Source organism: Enhydra lutris, unplaced genomic scaffold (assembly GCF_002288905.1).
Source record: "Enhydra lutris kenyoni isolate GAN:26980312 unplaced genomic scaffold, ASM228890v2 scaffoldscaffold10, whole genome shotgun sequence".
Taxonomy (NCBI): Eukaryota; Metazoa; Chordata; class Mammalia; order Carnivora; family Mustelidae; genus Enhydra; species Enhydra lutris.
In genome coordinates, this window is record NW_019154094.1 from 4,132,870 (window position 1) to 4,155,244 (window position 22,375).

General features: G+C 50.3%; 1 protein-coding gene across 2 annotated transcripts in view; it reads left to right on the forward strand.

The window, feature by feature from the left end:
• The window catches only part of LOC111144192 (exosome component 7), a 35,582-nt gene that overhangs the window by 10,833 nt on the left and 2,374 nt on the right, over nt 1-22,375 (forward strand). The window contains exons 2-7 of one of the 2 annotated variants that reach the window (XM_022498397.1): nt 884-985; nt 1,299-1,393; nt 10,226-10,391; nt 13,101-13,171; nt 19,390-19,513; nt 20,994-21,149. In XM_022498397.1, coding sequence (XP_022354105.1) covers nt 884-985; nt 1,299-1,393; nt 10,226-10,391; nt 13,101-13,171; nt 19,390-19,513; nt 20,994-21,149 — 714 coding nt within the window. The remainder of the gene's footprint in view (nt 1-883; nt 986-1,298; nt 1,394-10,225; nt 10,392-13,100; nt 13,172-19,389; nt 19,514-20,993; nt 21,150-22,375) is intronic. The other variant, XM_022498398.1, reaches the window with a different exon arrangement.

Here is a 22,375-nt window from a genome sequence, read left to right on the forward strand (position 1 = left end):
ATGTTGAAAGAATGCAGGAACCGACCCAGAGGAACCCCCAGTGGCCAAATGGGGAACACTTGGAGCAACGGCGTAAGTAAGGACAGTATTGGGTTACAGCCGCAGCCTAGAGCAGATGTCCGTGAGTTATGCTGATGGACGTAGATCACGGAAGAAGTCAATACTCGGAGATAAGGGGTAGGCAGTACGCAGACCACTCTGAAGGCCATCTTCCGTAGCAGGGGTTGGCACACTTTTCCTATAAAGGGCTGGATAGTGAAGATTTGGGGCTCGCAGGTTAGATGTGCATCACAACCGCTCAGCTCTGCCATCGTAGCGTGAAGCAGGCGTGGCTGTGTTCCAGTACAGTGTTTCACAGAAGCAGGTGGCCCTCGGGCCAAAGCGCGCTGTCCCTGTTCTCGACAATGCCTGCTTTAGAAGAGAAGCACTGGATGTCTTTGGCTGTCCACGGCGTAGATCTTGCTAAGTTTGGGGGGGCACAGCTGGGGCAGATGTAACTCTGACAGCATAGACTTCCTGATGCTGTTTGGGAATCGCCAGCTTATTTTGTCTCTCATTCTGATTTTGTCTGTTCCATGTGCCTGTTTGGGGTCGTGAGATGTAGTATGGACTTTGCCCCCGTTTGGGCCTGGATGGAAACCCAGCTTTGCTCTCACCAGTCGTGGGACCTCAGATACATGGCTTTACTTCTCTGAGTCTTCATTCTCTCATGTGGAAAATACTAATATTGTTCCTCACTACAAGGACAGAATTCTGGGTGATTTGCTAAGAGAGGGGCAATGCTGTGTTGCCTAGTTCTCCTGGGGGAGATGGCATGCATGATTTTAGATGTCTGTTGGTGGTTGGGTTTTGGTTGTATTAGGGTTGTGGTTATTGCCCTTAGGAGGACCTCCGTGTGGATGGCCGTGGCTGTGAGGACTACCGATGTGTCGAAGTAGAAACCGACGTGGTGTCTAACACCAGTGGGTCTGCCAGGGTCAAGCTGGTGAGTACCCTGTGGCCACAGGCCATGCCCTGGGGGAGGACAGGCAGGCCCTAGGGAGCCAGCTGCGGTCCCCTCTGGGCTTCGGGAGTGCATATTTTTCCAGGGAATCCAAGACCGAAGCCAGACTCCGGGAGGGCATCTGTACAGATCTGAAGGGCCCCTTACCTCTTCAAAGGGCCACTTCCCATTTTGCTTTGCAGTGCTCCTAAAAGAGTCCCCCAGGGGCCTAGTCTGGGAGAGGAGGTTGGCGGTTGGGTATCTGGCTACCTGCCCTGAGTGAGGACCCTTCTCCCCTTCTTGCATGTGTCTACAGGGTCACACAGACATCTTGGTGGGAGTGAAAGCAGAAATGGGGACACCGAAGCTAGAGAAACCAAATGAAGGTTACTTGGAGTTCTTCGTTGACTGGTCAGTACTTTGCATTTTTTAAAAAAAATTTATTTATTTGAGAGAGAGAGACAGAGCACAAACAGAGGGAGCTGCAGGCAGAGGGAGAAGCAGGCTCCCTGCTGAGCAAGGAACCTGACAAGGGACTTGATCCCAGGACCCTGGGATCCTGACCTGAACCAAAGGCAGACACTCAGCCAACCGAGCCACCCAGGCATCCCACATTTTTTTTTTTTTTTTTTTAAGTAGGCTTCATACTGGGTGTGGAGCTCAATGTGGGGCTTGAACTCACGACCCCAAGATCAAGACCTGGGTGAGTCCAAAAGTCAGACACCTAAGCCACCCAGGCATCCTTATGCATATGTTTGGAAAGAAAAATGATGTATATTTTTAAAAAGATACATTTATTTATTTGAGAGAGAGAGAGCACATTGTGTGCATGAGCTAGGCAGGAGGGGCAGAGGGAGAGGGAGAAAAAAAATCCTTGAGCAGACTCCCTGCTGAGCGTGGAGCCCGAATCAGGGCTTCATCCCACAACACCAAGAACGTGACCTGAGCTGAAATCAAGAGTCAGACACTTAGCCAACTGAGCCTCCCACGCTCTCTAAAGGAAAAAAAGATTTAAAAGAAAATTCAGAGGGGCGCCTGGGTGGCTCAGTGGGTTAAAGCCTCTGCCTTCGGCTCAGGTCATGATCCCAGGGTCCTGGGGTCGAGCCCCGCATCAGGCTCTCTGCTCGGCGGGGAGCCTGCTTCCTCCAATCTCTCTCTCTGCCTACTTGTGATTTCTGTCTGTCAAATAAATAAATAAAAATCTTTAAAAAAAAAAAAAAAGAAAATTCAGAGACGAAACCTCTGGTTTCCTGTTGAACCTACTTTTATTTTGTATTCAGTCATCATTCCTGCAGCCCGCAGGTATTTCCCGCATTCCTCCTGGGTGCCGGACACTGGGATATGTGGAAGAAGGCCTTGGCTTGAGTCCTGCCCTTGTCCTAGTCACCCGGTCTGTGCTGGGCCTCATTGTCCCCGTCCGAGAAAGGAGGGCATTGCCCGGCAGCCCGGCACATGGTGGTTCTGAGAGTCAAATGAAATGGTGGGTTTTGTGATGCTTTGAAAAATATCAAACATAGATGGTAAGGGTCATTTGGTCTCAGATGCCCTGTTTCTCTTCCTGCTCTAGTTTTGCAGAAAACATTTCATGACTTGCTTGGCAGAGAAAGGAGGAGGGCCGGCCAAACAGCCTGATGGAGGGAGTGGCAGCGAGGCAGGCAGTGTGCGCACTGGGAGGAGCCAGGACTCTGCACTTTCTGCAGCCAGCCAGACTCTTCTGGCCAGCTGTGTGACCTCAGGCTAGTTACTCAGTCTCTCTGTGCCTGAATTTCTTTATCTAAAAAATAGGAATAATGATATTATTGCAATGATGAAGAAAGGAAATTAGGAAGACAAAGTGGGCACCACCACAATGATTAGCTCCCAGCGGGCTTTCGGGAAGTGTTCCCAGCCCCCTCCTCCCCCATCTTTTGCCTCCCCTTTCTTGGGCTTGGGGCCCAGTCACATCTTCCGTCTGTAACTTCGATTCTAATTGGGTGGTGACAGCAGGTTTTCTTGAGTTGGTAAAGATCTCTGTTAGCTCATGCTAGGTGCCGGTATAAAGTAGCGATTCTGTATTAGAGTCCCCAAGACCACCCCCCTATTTGGAGATTAGTTGGAAGGGCCCACAGGACCCAGCATAGAGTTGAACTCGTGGCTGAGATTTATCATAGCAACGGAAACGCAGCAACATGTGTGTGATGATTCTGCCCAAGAAAGCCCATTAGAGACTCGGCACCCAAGATTTTTATTGGGGCTGGTCACATGGGCACCCTCTGCTTAACACGTACCAAAATTCCAGACTCCTAGAAGGAAAGCACATATTCACCTTATCACATTATTTGCACAAATAGTCCAGGCACAGCAGACCACAGTTCACTGTTGACTGGGAAAGGTCTTCTTGTCAAGTTCCCAGATGGCAAATGAGGGCCCATCTTGCAAGCAGGTGCTTCTAAAGATGGCAGCCCTGGGCCTGCTGCGTGCACCTTTTCGGCATAGATGCTGACCCCCCCATTTATATAATGAGTTCGAGTCTTCTGGTCTTCTTTCACACTCAAAGGTTGGTCCTTGGGTGGCTGAGTTGGTTGAGTGTCTACTCTTGATTTCAGCTCAAGTCATGATCTCAGGATCGTGGGATCAAGTGTGGAATTGGGCTCCACACTGGGCGTGGAACCTGCTTAAGATTCTCTCCCTCTCCCCCCACAAATAAATAAATAAAATAAAATAAAATAAAAAGAAGTTGGTCCTCACAACATTGCTTTGAGAGAGACGATCAGTTTGAGAGAGGGTCAGGAATTCCCCCGGGTCGTACAGCTGGTCGTGCCAGCTCAGGCTTCTCCCAGTCTGGGCCTTGGCTTGCACTACTCCTTGCAGCCCGCAGAAGCCAACTTTCTAGGGATGTGGTGCTCAGAGTTCTGAGAACATATCTGCAGTCAGCTTTCTGGCCAGTTTTCTTTCCAGTCCATTCCTGCACCCTACCCTGAGCGACCCCCCAACCCCCACAGCCTGAGGCAGTCTCCTCCCCTTGGTTGGACCCGGCATCTCTCACCAGCCTGAGTCATCCAGTGGGACTGGCCCATCCTTTAAGTCGCAGTGACCTCGTTCAGGTCTCCAACTTACCCCTTTGCTCTTGGTGGAAGAAAATGCCTCTCCTGGCCTTGATCTGCCTGATTCAGTGCAGCAAACAGTCACTGAGGAGTAGGCACCATGTGCGAAGGACTGTAATTTGCTTTTCTTTTTCACCTCTTTATTATCTTGTACCTCCTTCATCTTCAGCCGACCGCAGACGGTCAGCCCAACCACACCAAAGGGAAGGTGTTGCCCTCGGATGCTTGGCATAGGGGACATATTTCACTGTGGCTCTGTGTCTGAACAGGACTCCAGGTTAGCCTGCTGCTCTTGTCCCTTTCTTGTCCTAGCTGTACAGGGAGGGTGACTCCAGGGTGGGAGGATGCTTGGACCCACCTCTTCCCAAGATCCGGATTCTAGGAGGAGCCTCTCCCTCCTGGCCAAGCAGGGCTGCCTGCTCCTCTCCTTTCTCCCTTTGCAAGGCTCAGGAGACCCTCCGCAGGCCCAGAAGCTCCAGTTCCCAGGGAGTTCTCTGGACTCTATCAAGGTGGATAATCGCAAGGTGGCACACTGTAGTGTCTTCATGTGGCTGGGTTAGTGATCATTTTAGCAGGTGGAGTCACCGTGAGACATTTGCAAAACCTTGTGTTCCTCCAGTGAAGGGAGACGCTGATTTACCAAGCTCCGTCGGTTCGGAACCTCACCTGGGTCTTCAAAGACAACTCGTAATTGCATATACGACCCCCTTTATTCCCATCCAGCGAATAGGAATGGTTCCTGGACGTCTGTGGCTGTGCCCAGCACCAAGGGTGCCCCCACCGAGCCATCTGCTGAGAGCCCCAGGCTCTCATCCAGTCTGCTTCAGACCGAAGCAGAGGTGTTGTTCCGGAGCTTGGGGTCGGGCGTGCTGTCAGTCTGAGCCCAGCTTGACTTGACTGATCAGCAACTTCCAGGGTTTCATTATTTAAATTTCCAGTGGTTTGAGAAGTCTCAGAAAACTACTTTTCTGCTACCTCATTCTACTTCAGTTTTGTCTACTTGGAAGAATACGTGGCACCTGAGGCAGACTTTGCCTCCCACCCCATAATTTCCCCTGTGTCTTGGGAATGCTGCCCTTTGGGGAGGGTACCCGGCTGCACTGACTCTGACCCCATCCCCACAGAGTAGCAAAGACTTGGGGTTCCTGAGCACTGTGCCGGAGACGCCTGGCATCACTGAAACTGGGAGCACACTCGGACCTCCTGACTCCTCTCTCGTGTCTTTGGTGTGTTAGCTGTAACTTGAGAACAGCCTGTTTTAAATCAGAACTTGGAAACTTTGGGAGAGGATGGTTTCCCTCTATCTGAAACCCAGAGGAGGGTAAGAATTTAGGGAGCTGGGCACCTGGGTGGCTCAGTGGGTTAAGCCTCTGCTTTCAGCTCAGGTCATGATCTCAGGGTCCTGGGATCGAGTCCCACATCAGGCTCTCTGCTCAGCGGGGAGCCTGCTTCCCTCTCTCTCTCTCTCTGCCTGCCTCTCTGTCCACTTGTGATCTCTCTCTGTCAAATAAATAAAAAAAATCTTTAAAAAAAAAAAAAAAAAGAATTTCGGGAGCTGGTATGTGACTCTGGGCTACCACTAGGTGGCGGTTCATCTAGTCTCTTCGTGGCTCTGACACCATGTTGATAGGGGGTATCCGGAAGCCTGGTTTAGCCTCTCAGAGAGGCTTCGGTTCTTCACTGGGGGAAGTTGAGGAGGACACTTTTCATTCATCGACATTTCAGTGTGCCTAACACCTGCTACTACCCTGTGAGATCGTAACTACTTTTCATTGTGATCACTCGTATTCATCACTAATGTTGAGCCGGAAGCTTCAGCCCTGAATTGGTGGATGGAGCCACTTGATCTCAGCTCCTCACTGCTTAGTGCTGCTCGAAGGAGGTCACTGTTAGTGCCTGATTGGGGTAGGGGGAGGAGGACAAAGCAGACAGGCAACCTGCAAAGAAAGTAAGTCGAAGCAAGCTGTATTCTGGAAGTCTCCAGAGCTGATAACTCTCCCAGAAACCTCAGTCAGGGGCTTACCATGAAAAGCTCCGAATGTGCTCCTGTCCCTGTTCCCACTCACGGTGGGGGGAAGCTTCTGCAGGTTCAGGAATGAGCACCTGTGCACACAGGGGAATGGGAGGAATTGGGGCCTGCTGCAGGGCTGGACGGGTAAGGGCCAGAGTTGGCCCTGCCCCACGGACCCACTAAATCGCTTTCTTCTGCCTGGCTGTAAGATTCCATTGATTTGCAGCCAGATTGATCACCAGGGAAACAATGGGCCTAATGTCTGAAGTCCTGTCTCAGGTAGACATGGCCCTGATCTCACCCTACCCCAGTTAAACCAGAGATGGCCCAAGCAGGGGGAGCAGAGTAGAGGTGATGAGTCAGGAGGGGTGGAGAACTGGGAGCGGCAGCGTTCCCAGGAATTTTATTAGTTTATTGGCTTGGTAAGCAGTTTCCCCACAGCGCGGGAAGAGGGGCTAGGTCACGCTCTATGAAGGATCTGAGTTGGTTTTGGCAGTTGTAGACGCAGAAAGCACTTGGTTTTATGTCCCAAGCCCCAAGTGTATACTCGGCTACTGAAAGAACATACTGTGATACCTCCGAGCAGGGCACCCCCTGGGGTTAACAGCCTTTGCACTCTCTCTCCCTTTTAACTTTGCACTTAATAGGGAAGCTTTTTATCTAGGACTCCTTTCGCCTGCATTCCTTGATTCCAGTATTTGTGGTCTAGTAATAAGTCCCAAGACCAGAGCATCCATTCATTACCTTGACTCACGTTAGGCTACACGCCAGGCGCGGCAGATGACACATTGAGCGGGAGTCCGGTACCGCCTAGCAGGTAAGGGCCAGGCTGCCTGGGTTGAAATCTTAGCTCCCCAGTCACGAGTTGTGTGAGCTTGGACAAATTATGTAACCTTTCTGGGACTCAGTTCCATTTTCTCTAAAATGGGGTCAGAAATAGTGCCTAGCTCGTCCGCCGGGTTGTGAGAATGCAGTGAGCTGGGACGTCTGACGTACTCACAGGGTTTCCAGTGGTTCCAAAAGAACATTCAAGTTTTCCTCGTGGTGAAATGAGAGAGTCAGCCCATCAGAGGTCTTGCCGGGCCCACCTGTGAGATTTTGGTTTCGCTACCGGAGTTTGTTTTCAAAGCTGAGTTAAAATGCCTTTAGATGGGCTGGAAGGTTTGTCAGGTCTCCATCACTGCCTGCAGGTCACCAGTAGCTCTTTGTTCACGGGGTTACCTGGCCAGTCCCTGTGGGCACCCTTGTCCTCTGACAGGGTCTCTGAGGATCCTTTTCTGGGTCTGTATCACTGTCCACCTCTACCAAGAAGTGTCCTGGTGCTAGGAGCACCCCTAGTGATGAGAGGGGACCCTCCGTTCTCTACCCCAACCCTACTCTTCATCCTTTGTTAGAATATGGGTTCTCTGGCTTTTCTCAAGTCACCTGAAGTATTATTGTGTCCCCACTCCTGCCCCGACAATTTCCTTCCGTTTTTCTAGCCTCTTCCCCCGAGTCCCTCCAGGGCCCAGGCACCAGCCAGACGCAGGAGCTTTCTGTGGCCTCATAAGCTTCTAAACCTTCTTCTCTGCCTGGCTACCAGCTGTGCTGAAAGAATAATGTGTTTAAAGAAAAGGGGGGGGGGCGCCTGGGTGGCTCAGTGGGTTAAAGCCTCTGCCTTCGGCTCAGGTCATGATCCCGGGGTCCTGGGATCGAGCCCCGCGTCGGGCTCTCTGCTCAGCGGGGAGCCTGCTTCCCCCCCATCTCTACCTGCCTCTGCCTACTTGCGATCTTTCTCTCTGTCAAATAAATAAATAAAATCTTTAAAAAAAAAAATAAGTAAAAATTTAAAAAATAAAAAAAATAAAAAATTTTCCCCACTTTAAAAAAAAAAAAAGAAAAGGTGGGGGGAGTCTTTTAGAATAGGAAAAGTTCCCACTTTAAATTAGTTCAGTGTCGAAAAAACCCCCAGTGGGGCGTGGTTTTGTGGGTGGGTTAGTTCAGCCAGTTGGACCTGGGAAGATTTGTAAGCCATCCCTTAGGGTCAGAAAAGAACAGATGCATCAAAACCTGAGTAATTAATCCCCCCCAGGGTGTGGCCCACTGTAGTCAGGAAAGTGTACATTTTAAGCATAAGTGCCTCTGGCTGGATTTGTCTGCTCAGATCTGTATGGATGTGTTTTTAAACACTTACAAGATGGATTTTAATATTAATTGCTTAGTGTGTAAATTAGAAACAGCTTTTGTTTTGCTGGCTGTACAAAATTATTCAGTTGGTCCCTGGGAACTTGATTATTTCACTGTAAATGAGCTGCTTTTCATGGCTCGGTGCCTATGTCCAGCAGAAGCAGTGAGGGAACAGCGAGGCTGATGGAAGTTTCTCTTGGAGACTTTCAGCTGGGGGCTCTGTTGGCTCGTGGTGGTAGGGGAAGGCTGTAGAGTCCGAGAAGCACAGTTACTATATGGTGATACACTCTCATTGTTTCAGGGGTCATTCTTCCGCGTATATTCGAATGGACTAGACAACAGGGATATTTAAATGTATCAGGTGAGATTTCTTTTTTTTTTTTTTTAAGATTTTATTTATTTATTTGGCAGACAGAGATCACAAGTAGGCAGAGAGGCAGGCAGAGAGAGAGGAGGAAGCAGGTTCCTCCTCTGAGCAGAAAGCCAGATGCGGGGCTCGATCCCAGGACTCTGGGATCATGACCTGAGCTGAAGGCAGAGGCTTTAACCCACTGAGCCACCCAGGTGCCCCAGGTGAGATTTCTTTTAGCATTGCACGTATGGGGTGGGCACGGCCTTGAGCCTTCACATGGGTGTCGCTTTGCCCGGAATGCCCTCCCCGCCTGTCTGCAGCCTGACTGACTTCTGCCCACGTTCTGGTGTGAGGTCGCCTGTGACCCCCAGCACTGGTCAACATCCTCCCCGGCCCCACTCCTGCTGTTTGCTTCCTATCATGAAGTTCCCCCTGACTTTGTGAGATTGCCGCCCTGGGGCCTTCATCCGCCTTGCTCAGGCTCTCCCTCCAGTGCCCAGCGGGGAGCTGGTACTTTCTAGATGGATCAGTGCATGGACTAGAAAGCTTCAGTATGTGATTTTGTAGAGACCATTGTGAAGCAGCTGGGTCTTACTTTTCTGCACCCTGTTCGATACAGTAAAATGATTCCTGGAGTGTTTACTTACTGTACTGATTTTTTTTTTTTAAGATTTTCTTTATTTATTGAGAGAGAGAGAGTGGGAGAGAACACAAGAGGAGAGAAGGTCAGAGGGAGAAGCAGACTCCCCATGGAGCTGGGAGCCCGAGGCAGGACTCGATCCCAGGACTCCTGGATCATGACCTGAGCCGAAGGCAGTCGTCCAACCAGCTGAGCCACCCAGGCGCCCTGATGTTTTGAGGGTTTGTTTTTATTAAGTCAAAACCCTCAGAAATTGCCCATTTAACACTTCTCAGTGATGCTTGGGCAGCAAATGTTGATGCCTGTTCCTTCTTCATTGAGGTCATTGGGCATAAGGTTCAGGAGGCCTAAGTGGAAAAGTTTTTCTTCATGAAAAAATAGCAGATCAAGTAAAAGGGACAATCTAATATTGAATCAGCCTCCAGTCTTTCTCTCTCCCTTTCCTGCTGTTCAGTACAGTGATAAGCGATGTAGTGTGACCTGCTGTCATACAGACCTGAGTCATCCCAGGAAGGTCCCTCACTGTACTTACATTGTGGTTTCTGCTGTGAGAGTTTCATGGTGCATTCCAGGCCATGGAAACTCGGGATGGTGTCTGTGAAATGACCCCTCTGTGACCAGACTGCTTGAGTCCCCAGGCCTCCTGGCTTCCTGGGCCTGCCTGAGGGCCGTACTCCACTCTTCAGAGTTAATTATGACTGGCCAAGGTTCACTTTACTATTGTTCTCTTGTTTCTCTTTAGATAAAGATGGCTTCTGTTGGGGGTGGGGGGATGCCTGTCATGCCCCCTGACAGACAGCATGGTACCCATCTGGCTCCCTGCATACACGTCTGGAGGCCAGAGGCAGGTGCCATCCTTTCTTACTGTGGCGACTTTCCTGATAGCGCTCGTCCTTCCAGCATTCCGCAGAGCAACTGGAACAAAGCCCCATGCCTTTGCTCGTTGTTTCTGAAAAGACTCACTAAGCTTTTCTGTTACCTCTCTTTGTAGTTCAGCCAATGCTACCCCTGAATTTGAAGGTCGAGGAGGTGATGACCTTGGCACAGAGATCGCTAACACCCTCTACCGGATATTTAACAACAAGAGCAGCGTCGACCTGAAGTCCCTCTGCATCAGCCCCCGGGAGCACTGCTGGATCCTCTACGTGGACGTGCTGGTACGTGTCATGTGGTGTACTGGCCGCACTGTCTGCGTCTGCTGGAGACCAGTCGGCCTGCTTTCCTGCCGGTGCTGTTTCCCTCTTTAAGTGGCTGCTTCAACTTCCAGGGTGAGACTAGATGGAAAAAGCATGATGTCCTGTAATAAGTTTTTTACGTTAAATACAACGCATGTGTCATAGCGTGCAGAGAGTACCGTCCTACAGGAAAAGTCACACAACAGTCCTATCATGGTAGCACCTAAAATTAACCACTGGCCTGTTGGGGAAGTAGACACAAAACCAGAGATGCTCTGGAGGTGGCATCCCATGGAGGTGATGGGCAGAAGTTGGACAAGTTGGCGCATCTGCGTGGGATGAGGATGAGCTTGCTTTTTAAAAAAAAAAAAAGATTTATTGATATATTTGAGAGAGAGCGAGCACACAGGGAGATGGAGGGGCAGAGGGAGAGAGAAACTCAAGCATGCCCCTTGCTTAGCCTGGGGCCCAGTGCGGGGCCCGATCTCACGATCCTGAGATCATGACCTGAGCCGAAACCAGGAGTTGGGTGCCACCCAGGCACTGGAGGATGAGCTCTTTATATACATTTCCTTGTAGGCCCTATGGCTCCGGCAAGCAGACACTGCTGTCTTCCCCGTTTACAGGTGAAGTAAGGCTTGGAGAGGTTCAGCAGCCAGCCCCAGCGCCGGCTTGTGAGGAGTGGCGTTGGGCCTCGACATTGCCTCTCTTTAATGCTGGCACCTGCTCTTGACCTCACTAAGCCATTGGGTGTCCGTATCACACCCGCTGTCCCCTGCCTCCTGGGCGTCCCACTGTGTGTCGCAGAAAGATTCTTACTAAGCTGCACCTGCTTGGCCACAAGAGAGGAGGCTAGGGTCTTTGAGCCCCTTTTACATGTCAGGAATGGTAAGGGTGCGATCTTGTGTCATCCTACAGAGAAGCAGGGCTTTGCTGTACCGAGGGGGATCCTGGCGCTCAGAGGACAAGGCCAGCAAGCGGCAGAGGAGAGCGTCAGACCCGCACTGCCTGACCTGGGTTACCCCATGGTGTGGCGCACAGAGAGGAGCCTGAGCAGGCGGCCCTGAGGTCTGGAGTGGGCTTATCCTCTGCACCCCAGGGAGGAGGGCAGGCAGGCTGGTACCTGCCCTTTGGGGGGACCCCCGGGCCGATCAGGTTTAGCATTCTGCCCTCCTGATTTCCTCTCTTGCTGATGAGCCAGAGTTTGTGGCAGGCCACTGTGACACGAGCGGGAGGGCTTCTATGTCCCCAGCTGCCAAGGAGGCGGGGGGGGAGGTGATGTGCTCCCTAGGGTCCCTTCCAGCAGGGAGACCCCACAGCCACTAGAGTGGATGTCAACATTTCCCTAGCACCTTCTTGGCATGAGGCGGGCACAGGGATATTGGAGTGGGAGACGGTGGTCTTTAGCCCTGGCTGCTCGCCAGGACCGCCTGGGGTCTGGAGTGGAACGCACACGCCAGCGTGTCACCCTGCACTTCGCTGAGCTCCCCAGGTGCTTGTGACGCACAGCCAGGCTCAGAGCGCGCAGCTGTCGGCAGTGCAGACGGACCTGCAGCACACATGCTCGGTCTGCGAGGCTGGCCTCGGGGAGACCAAGGCGCGGAGCAGTGTTCTCTAGAAGCACTTAGCTCATGCTTACTGTGTGCTGGACACGCTTCTGAGGGCTCTCCAAACATGAGCTCATTGAGCCTGTGGAAGAGCTCTGTGGGACCTTTGGGACTTTCACCCTCCTCGAGGCCCGGAGATGTGAAGTGGCCCCCGGCTGAGTGGCAGAGACAGGAGTCCTAGCCGATGGTCTGACTCAGGAGTCCCTCTGGAGCTCTTCACTGGGCGGCAGTCTGTGTCTGAGCCACGAGGGGGAAGGGCTAGTCCTCTGCTGGGCACAGAGCCGGGTGCTGACAACGGTGGGGTGGAGGGGCTTCAGGAAGTAGTAATCCTGCCGTGCTGGGGACAGGCCGGTGTCCACCCTGGAGGTGGAGGTCCGATGAGTAGGTACAGACTCGCCTCCCCTTCCTTTCTTGGGGCCTCAGGCCAAGGCGTCACTGAAATGAGGACAGAAGGATGTGTTGCCTTCCACTGAATACTGTGCTCTGACCTTCGCGGCGGAGTGAGCACACGTAAGCGTGGTTGATGCTCTTGGGCAGGAACTTAGTAATTGTGGCACCGAATGTGCAGCGCGGTGTGTTTGTCCTGTGTTCGGGCAGCAGCTGTACGGTGGTGATTACATACAGGAGGCTACCACGCTGCTGTGAACCTGGTGGTGGCTGCTGCATCAGCGGCCACCATAATTCACCTGTTTGGAGGCCGGGTTTATGTGGGCACAGAGGTGAGTCACACTCGGGAGCCACTGGGGACAAAACAAAGGTGATCATTTCCTCCTTGAGTGCAGACCCAGCTGGCTGGGGGGCCAGTTAGAGGAGACCCGCCACAAGCTGGGCCCGAGTGGTGGCCCCACAGTCGGGGCCAGCAGTGACCTCACCTGCGGGGTGCAGGCCGGCATGGTCGCCAAGGATCCTCTGGCAATGAGGGTGAATGTGCCTGGCGTCCGCCAGGAGAGCGTCCACATGTTCTTCTCTTTATCTTGTGAACAGGGAGCGCTTTGTGGGAACCAGTGTCCTTTAACTGGTATGGTACTTAGAGCAAGAAATGATGTTTGCTTTTCCTCCCCACCCTGCTCCTTGCCTCCCTTAGCTGCTGGAATGTGACGGGAATCTGTTCGACACCATTTGCATTGCTGTGAAGGCTGCTCTCTTCAACACAAGGTGAGTCTTTCTGGAAACAGCCCCAGGGGCTGCGCAGAGCCCGAGCAGACACTGGCGATGGGCCACTCGGGACGTTTCTACCAAAGCTGACAGGGGAAGGTGACCAAGGGCCTTTAGCATTAAACATGGTGGCACTTCATGACAAGCCCCAGATTTCACAAGGTAAAACTCAATATATATGTATATTTCCGTATTTGTTCTTTATGCTGTTATTTTCATAAGTAAGCATGTCCCATGTAGAAAAATACTAGAAAACCACAAAGAAGCGAAAAGAGTGGAAAACAACCATAGGTCAATTGTCCAAACACCGTAACTGGATAAAGCTGCTCAGGAGCCTGGGTTTGGCCTGTCATGTGCTCTGCTCTGTCCCCAGCACCACGAGCAATGCCGGCCACATAGTGGGCGCACACAGATTCCTTGACTGGACCCAGGAATGTTCTAAAAGTAGGGCGGCAGCCTGCCCTGGGGTTCAAGAGCAAGAAGTGGTTCTGCCATCGTGGATCAGCTTCCCAGCCAGCTGTGCAGCAAGGGACACAGCACCAAGCCCTTCTGGAGCTGCCACTTCCTCTGAATGATCACACAGCTTTCTCCCCCGCCGTTGCCAGGTTCTTGCAGGAAGGTTTGTGATTTGAAAACAAACACGTGGGTAGGGATGTTCATGCCGTGAGAACTTCCATTAAGGGATTGGGGGATCCTGGGGCAGAGAACATGAGGGTTAGAGACTTCTAGGGATATAGGCTAAGGAATTACCTGGATAAATGAGCAAGGGTGTTATTCTAGGATGTTCATCGCAGCTTCTTAGTAATGGTGAGACGCCAAGAACAACCTGAGTGTCCCAGTGCAGGGGGTGGCCGTCGGCTCAGCGGCCTGTGGAGAGGTTTGTTAACACAGAATATCAGGCACTCAACACAGTTCTCTCATCTCGCTTGTTTTGTTGTATTTTACTTTTGGTAACTCTTACATTGTGACTATGTCTGGAGAGAGAGAGAGGTGTATATCCTAAAATGGGCATTGTGATGATCTTCCAATGCTCCTCTTATCAGCAACCTAACATTTGTCTGTGTTTTAGAGGTTTTCTATGGTGAATTTAGACTCCCTGTGTAATTCAGAAGAAAACAGAAGGCTACATAAATTTCAGTTAGCCATTGCAGGATGGAATATTTGCTGACATCGAAAGCTGTAGAGTGTTCCAGCCCGAGCTGTGCCACTACTCTCCTGGCTGCGATCAGGCAAGAGGTCAAGAGGACCCTGGCCCTCGTGGCCACAGAGGGGTCCGAGGACCACTGCCATTGTAGCAGCCTGTGCTGGGGCTCTCTTGGAGAAGAAAGAAAGTCGCCATCTGTTGTACCTTGAGCTTCAGAAATAACTACCCATCTGCCAGCTGGTTTCCATGGGCACCAGGGCAAAAAGAGAGAGTAGAACCAGACGAGGCTGTTCGGCTGTGGGGGAAGTGTTGGGCAAACTGTACATCAGGATGGTGAAACCCAGCTGCTCAGATTGGCGAGGACACCTGTCGTGGCCATAGCCCTAAGTCTCGTCCCCTAGAACAGAGAACAGCCCAGTGGGTAGCAAGGAATGTGGACTGTGTCAGGCATCAGGTCCCCGGTACATGGAAAAACCTTTTGTAGAGTCCACGTCCTTTAGAAAGAGAGAGGCCATTTTCTAGCCCTTCAGCTCACCCAGCTTGTGGCCTAAGTGTAGGGAAGATACGTTTGCGTGCGCGCATGATGTGTGTTTGTACAGGCTCATTTAACATACCAATCAGGCTTCAAACTGGTTACCTGACTTGCTCAAATAAGATGTTACTTAATACATCTTGGGGAAAAAAAAATACATCTTGGGTGCCCTGACATGGAGGCTTTGAGCAGACCCCAGCAGGACCCCTTGGTTCCTGCCGACATTTTCCTCGCTGCAGCTCATCTGCTGTGGGTGTGTGGCCTTGTGTCAGGATGGCCCGCTGGGATGGAATCATAGAGGGCTTTTGTTACAGCGGGGCAGAGCACCAACGTGGTTTCCGTCATGTAGCTGAATGGACCACCTCTTCCTTCCTGGCTCCTCCGCCCCAGATGGGAATGGATGGACCCTATGGGTTAAATGTGTTTCCCCGCACCCAGCTCAAGAAACAATGTTGCTGGCCGCCCCCAGAAACCCTCTTCATTCTCCACCCCCGTGCGATCCCTACAGCCACTGAGGATAACCATTGTCCTGCAACAGTAGACCGGTTTTGTACTTGATGTAAATGAAATCACACAGTATTGTTTTCTTGTGTGTCTGTTTCATTCGCTGAGCATTGTGTCTTGAGACATCTGGATTGTGGCCTGTAGTCGTCGTCCGCTCGCTGCTGCGTGGTCGCCCCCGTGCGGCTGTGTCCGGGTTATTTAGGCATTCCACTGGTGATGAGCATCTGGGTAGTTTCCAGGTTTGGGCTATCCCAAACATGAACGTTTTTGTCTTTTTCTTGCACATATTTACCCACTTCTGTTGGGTATGGGTGAAAATTTTGGGTCATAAGGCACGGCTATGTTTGGTTTTAGTAAATACTGCAACACCGTTTTCCAAAGAGCTTTTACTAGATGATACTCCCACCAGCATGGTGTAAGGCGTTTCTGGGTTGCTTCGCATCGTTGCCAATTCGTTGCTGTTGTCTTTTTAATATCTGCCATTATGGCGTGTGTTTTGGTGTCATATTGTAGTTTTAATTTGCGTTTCCTTAATGGATATTTAAGTTGAATACCTCTTTGTGTGTGATTATTGGCTATTTGAATAGCCTCTCTCTCTCTCTCTTTTTTTTTTAAAGATTTTATTTATTTGACAGAGAGAGCCACAGCAAGAGAGGGAACATAAGCAGCAGGAGTGGGAGAGGGAGAAGCCCCCCGCTGAGCAGGGATTCTGATGCAGGGCTTGACCCCAGGACCCAGGGATCATGACCCAAGCCGAAGGCAGATGCTTAATGACAACCACCCAGGCGCCCCTTGAATAGCCTCTTTTATGAAGTCTGTTCAAGTCTTTTGCCGATTTTTCTATTGGGTTGTCAGTCTTCTATGTTTGGTGGGGATTCTTTTTTTTTTTTAAGCTGCGGTAGGAATTCTTTATGTAATATGTCAGCTCATATGTACACACACGTGCGCACACACACATATTTACAAATATTTTCTGCGTTCCGGAATATCTTTAGCTTTTTTTCTTTTTTTTTTTGAGATTTTTTATTTGTTTATTTGAGAGGGAGCAAGAGCATGAGTCGGGGGAGGGTCAGAGGAAGAGGGAGAAGCATTCTCCCCACTGAGCAGGGAGCCTCATATGGAGCTGCATCCCAGGAGTCCGAGGTCATGACCTGGGCTGAATGCAGAAACTTAACCGACTGAGCCACCCAGGCATCCCATCTTTTAGACTTCTCTTTTTTTTTTTTTTTTTTAAGATTTTACTTATTTATTTGACAGAGATCACAAGTAGGTGGAGAGGCAGGCAGAGAGAGAGAGGAGGAAGCAGGCTCCCTGCTGAGCAGAGAGCCCAAAGTGGGGCTCGATCGCAGGACCCTGGGATCATGACCTGAGCCGAAGGCAGAGGGTTTAACCCACTGAGCTACCCAGGCGCCCCTAGACATCTAAATGATGTTTTTTGACAAACAAAAGTTCATATTTTTTTTTAAAATTTTGAAACATTTGGGGCACCTGGGTGGCTCAGTCATTAAGCTTCTGCCTTTGGCTCAGGTCATGACCCAGGGTCCTGGGATCAAGCCCCATATCAGGCTCCCTGCTCAATGGGGGGGCCTGCTTCTCCCTCTCCCACTCCCCCTACTTATCCCTCTCCCACTCCCCCTGCTTGTGTTCCCTTTCTTGCTGTCTCTCTCTCTCTGTCAAATAAATAAAATCTTAAAAACGATTTTTTTTGAAACATTGTACAGAGGGCCATTGAGAAAACGTTTTATTCTGCCTAATGATGATTATGCTCTTCTGAAAGTATAGAACATCTGCCTGACATGGGAAGATCATTCCATTTCTAAAATCCATTTAATCAAGATGAAAAACAGTAAGTGTAGCTTGTGTATTGAGGCCCCGGCCAGTGAAATTACACGAGTCAGATTTATCCCTTTAGACCACGCTGGAGAACTTGCCGCTCTGGGAGCTCCTTGACTAGCATAAGCAGCTCTTTACAGAATAAAGAAACATTAGCTCTTCATGTTCTCTTCGCCCTGAGGCCTTCTCATCAGCCTTCAGCAGCACTTTCTAATACCTTTCAGAACATGTTCTTCACTTATGTGGGTCTTAATGCCTTAATTTTGACAAATGTGTGTGTAAATATGGAGCAGATGGACACCTTGGCAGTATTCATGGGCTGGGACTTCTCAGCACTCGCCTTCTTTGGCTTCCCATACTTTATCTTCATCATCTGTTTACCTGCCAACATGTCGAAAGTGGAAAGGTTGGTGGGTTTGGAAGAAGATACACACACACACGTCCATTCTTCTCTGGTTTTCTGGCTTCTCTGCCCTCCTATAGGCAGGTGCCGTTGGGCTAGCAGGTGGTGCGAAGCAAACACTGCTGCGGGGGCCAGAGGGCCTGTGTCCCGTCATTGCCCCAATAGTCGTTAGTGTCGTGACCTTGAACAAGTAATTAAATCTCGTTCAACAAATGAGTCCCTCCTTGTATCAGATAGTGTGTTAGACTCGAACGATGGGGACATGAGTACAACATTGACCGTAGTTTCATTTGTCTTTTCTGTCTTTTGGGGAACATAACTGAGTAACAGGCAATTAAAATGTACAACTCTATTTCATTGCTTTTTTTCCCCAGTGAAATAATAAACGGGAAAGTATCCCAGTAAACACTAGAGGGTTATCCAACTGTATGGTAGTATTTTACGATAGTGGATTCCACAGGCATGCTTAATTTTCCAAAATCAGAGTATCTTGGATACAAAGGCTTCAGATGTCAAAGAAAAGTTTCTGATGAACAAATGAGTTTCTGCATGAAAGTAACAAAGACCAAAAAGAATCTCATGTAATAACTCATCGTATTCACTAAGAAGTCTCTCATCGCCTGTGTAATTTTAGCATGAAGGGATTCACTTTTAGGTTAAGATTCATTGCTTTATTCATGAATGGCACCGTATAAAAATTTGTGCAGTAGATTTCATAATTCTTTGTAATCCTCAATGCAGTTGAATCTATTGTTTTTTTCTCCCTTTATGGCAAAACTTTTTTGGGGTCTGTTCAAGAAATCTTTGTTCACACCAAGGTCAGGAAGATGTTTTTAGTTTTTTGGTTATTTTTTTAGTATTTATTTATTCGAGAGAGGGAGATCATGCACAAGAAGCAAGGAAGGGCAGTGGGAAAGGAACAAGCAGACTCCCCACTGAGCAGGGAGCCCAACATAGGGCTTGATCCCAGGACCTTGGGATCATGACCTGAACTGAAGGCAGACGCTTAACCGACTGAGCCACCCAGGCACCCCTTAGTTTTTCTTCTAAAAGCTTTATTGTTGGGGCGCCTGGGTGGCTCAGTTGGCTAAGTGTCTGCCTTTGGCTCGGGTCATGATCCCAGGGTCCTGGGATTGAGCCCCGAGTTGGGTTCCCTGCTCAGTGGGGAGTCTGCTTCTCCTTCTGCCCCTCACCCTGCTCCTGCTCGTTCTCTGTCTCTCTCTCAAGTAAATAAATAAAATCTTTATTAAAAAAACAAAAGCTTTATTGTTTTATCTTTCCCCTCTATCTCTGTAGTCCATTTGGTATGGACTTTTTTTTTTTTTTTTTAAGATTTTATTTATTTATTTGAGAGAGAGTGAAAGTGAGAGAGATCACGGAGCTCTGGAGAGGGAGAAGCAGACTCCCTGCTGAGCAGAGAGTCTGATGTGGGGCTCAATCGTAGGACCCCGAGATCATGACCTGAGCCAGAGGCTGCCACTTAACTGACTGAGCCACCCAGGCGCCCTTGGTATGAACTTTTGTATATGGTGTGAGGTAGAGATCAAGATTTTTTTTTTTTTTCATATGCATATCTGATTGACCAAGCATCATTTTTGAAAAGACCCCCTTTCTTCAGTGCTCTGCAGTTTGCCTGGGCACTTCTGACAGAGACGATAGGGACGAGGATGATAAAGTACAGGTGGAGTGTGACTTTACTTGTGACGCGCTGGAACTCCAACTGCTGTTCTCAGTTTCGGGAGAAAGAAGTTCTCTTTTTTCCTCACAGTAAGTGGGAATTTTAATTGTGCTTCCGTTTCTAGGATACCGAGAGTTCGTGTTCTAGAGGATGAAGAGGGGTCCAAGGACATTGAACTCTCAGATGACCCTTACGACTGCATCCGGCTAAGTGTGGAGAATGTCCCCTGCATTGTCACCCTGTGCAAGGTACGTGGTTGTATCTGTTTTTTTGTTTTTTTTTTTAAGATTTTATTTATTTGACACAGAGAGAGAGATCACAAGCAGGCAGGGTGGGTGGGGAGGCAGGCTGCCCACCAAGCAGAGAGCCCAATTCGGGGCTCGATCCCAGGACCCTGAGATCATGACCTGAGCCAAAGGCAGAGGCTTAACCCACTGAGCCACACAGGCACCCCGTATCTGATGGTTTTTGAATTCCCTGTGGGTCTTCTTCAACCCCAACCCATTAAGGTTACTTAATAGGTTGAGAAATTAACAGTTTCACAAACCATGTAGAAGTAGCTTTAATCCAAATCCAGTCATTTGGTTATATTAGAAACTACTCTATGAGCAGCTCTGTTTGTTTGTTTGTTTGTTTGTTTGTTTGTTTAGAAGACATGATGGGGTCTCAGGAATACACATGTGGGTTCATGGTACTAGCAGCCGAGTTTGTTAAGCTCCTCCCTACCAGGCGTTTCACTCAAACACCGTGTGCGCACATTTCCCTTAAGTCCCTCAATTCTGTGGGTCTAGGGAGGTTGGAGGTGAACACTATCCTCTCTGTGGGCCCCAGTGTCCCCATCTATGCAATGAGGGTTTGGAGCAGCATCTGGGGATCTATTACATCACGTGTGGTTTTTTGCCTTTTTTTTTTTTAAAGATTTTATTTATTTATTTTGACAGAGATCACAAGGAGGCAGAGAGGCAGGCAGAGAAAGAGGAAGGGAAGCAGGCTCCTCGCTGAGCACAGAGCCTGATGCAGGGCTCGATCCCAGTGGGATCATGACCTGAGCTGAAGGCAGAGGGTTAATCCACTGAGCCCCCCAGGCATCCTGTCACGTGTGGTCTTTACATGTGCACAGAGGCCTGTGGAACCTACAGTCCGGTCATGCTGTCACATACCCGGCACACCCAAGACTGCACCAAAGCCTGGATTGGCTGAACTGTCCCTAATTCCACACGGGATCCATAAAAATAGGACCGAGTGGGCCAGGTTTAATTTCCCTGAAATCACTTCCTAAGGCTGGGGTATGGTGAAGCACTCGGACCAGCCGAGGCCACCGGCACTTGACTCATTCTTGAGCGTGTCTCTCGGCTTGCTCTGTCTTGATTCAGCTTTGTCATCAGTGGAACATCCATCCGGCTTCATGTGTCACTTTCTCCCTGCGCCCCTCTGTTGGAGGCTCTTGGTGGCCTGTGACTTGGATGGTCTCTGATTTGTAGCTCTAACCCCACCCCTGTCTCCCGTATTTCCTTCTCATGCTTTTGTATTCTGCTTCCATAGTGGCCTGTGGTAGAATCATTGAACATGGCTTTAGGTGTTTTCCATGTGAGCAGAATCTAAAGTAAGACCTTGGATGGGCAGTGCGGGTTCTTCACTGGTACAGCTACTCCTTCCACGAGGCTGTCAGGGGTGGGGCTCGGGAATGCATGTTACCCACCCGTGTGCTCTGCTGTCCTGATTTTGCAGATTGGCTATCGGCATGTCGTGGATGCTACTCTTCAAGAGGAGGCCTGCTCCTTGGCCAGCTTGCTGGTGTCCGTGACCAGCGCGGGAGTCGTGACGTGCATGAGAAAAGTGGGGAAGGGCAGCCTGGACCCAGAGAGCATCTTCGAGATGATGGAGGTGAGGCTCTGCCTCTGAGGCAGGTGCAGGCACCTGACGGGGAAGGCTTGCTGCCTCTTGCCCCCTCGGTCCCACCGTGGGAATTCTCCCTTTGTACCCTTGACCCCAGACTTAGAACTTGGAGGATAGCCGGTGGGAGCTGGTTGTCTGAAGACCTAGCCAAGGGTGGAGGCCATGGGGGCTGCGAATTGGGAGGTAAGGAACCGGTCAGTCATTGTCCCTCATCCTTGCCCTCTCTGATCCAGTGTCTCTGGATGAAAGTGTTGGGACTGATAACGTGGAGTTGCTTGTGACTCCAAATCCCAGGCTTTTGTGATCTGATGAGGGTACTGGGTTCCTGCCTGACCACTTCCTGTCCTTTGAAGGGAGTGAGGAAAGGTGGAGGCAGGGGCTGAAGGTTGGCCGCCTCCCCATATTTTCATGGGCCTAGAAGTATTCAAATAGAGGCGACTGGGAAATCCTTCCAGCCGCCGGGGGGTGGATCGCTCCCCACTGGTCTCAGGTCGTCTGGCAGCCCTACCCAGTAGGGCGCGCTCCAGCTCAGTGCTGACTGATCAAGGTGTGTATGTCCCATACTGGCCTGAAAGCCCCCCTGTGGCAGGGACCACGTGTGTCTTCCCAGACTCACCTTTGCCAGTGTCCCCTCAACTTTCCAGAAGTCTTGGAGGACTCTGACTCAGACCATCTGAATCGCCAGGAGCCGAGTGAGCCAGACCTGGGTGTTTGGCCTTGGGTAACTAGCTCAGGCCCAGGGGTCACGCTTCATCACAGGCCAGGTTGCCATGCATGCTTTTCCTTCATTCCTAGAAACAGTGACTTTTCACTGAAGACACGAAGTGTTCAATGTCCATTTTCTCTTCTATAGTCTTATTTTTTTTTTTAAGATTTTATTTATTTATTTGACAGAGAGAGATCACAAGTAGACGGAGAGGCAGGCAGAGAGAGAGAGAGAGAGAGAGGGAGAGGGAGAGGGAAGCAGGCTCCCTGCTGAGCAGAGAGCCCGATGCGGGACTCGATCCCAGGACCCTGAGATCATGACCTGAGCCAAAGGCAGCGGCTTAACCCACTGAGCCACCCAGGCGCCGCTGTAGTCTTATTTGAAAGGAAAGCTGGGCAGTGTATATGGTGTCGAGAACTCAGTCCCCACTGTGAGCCCTGGCTGTGGGCCACAGCTCGCACATCTCAGGGGGAGGATGGCAGCAGCAGTGCGCCTGTGTCTCGAGGAG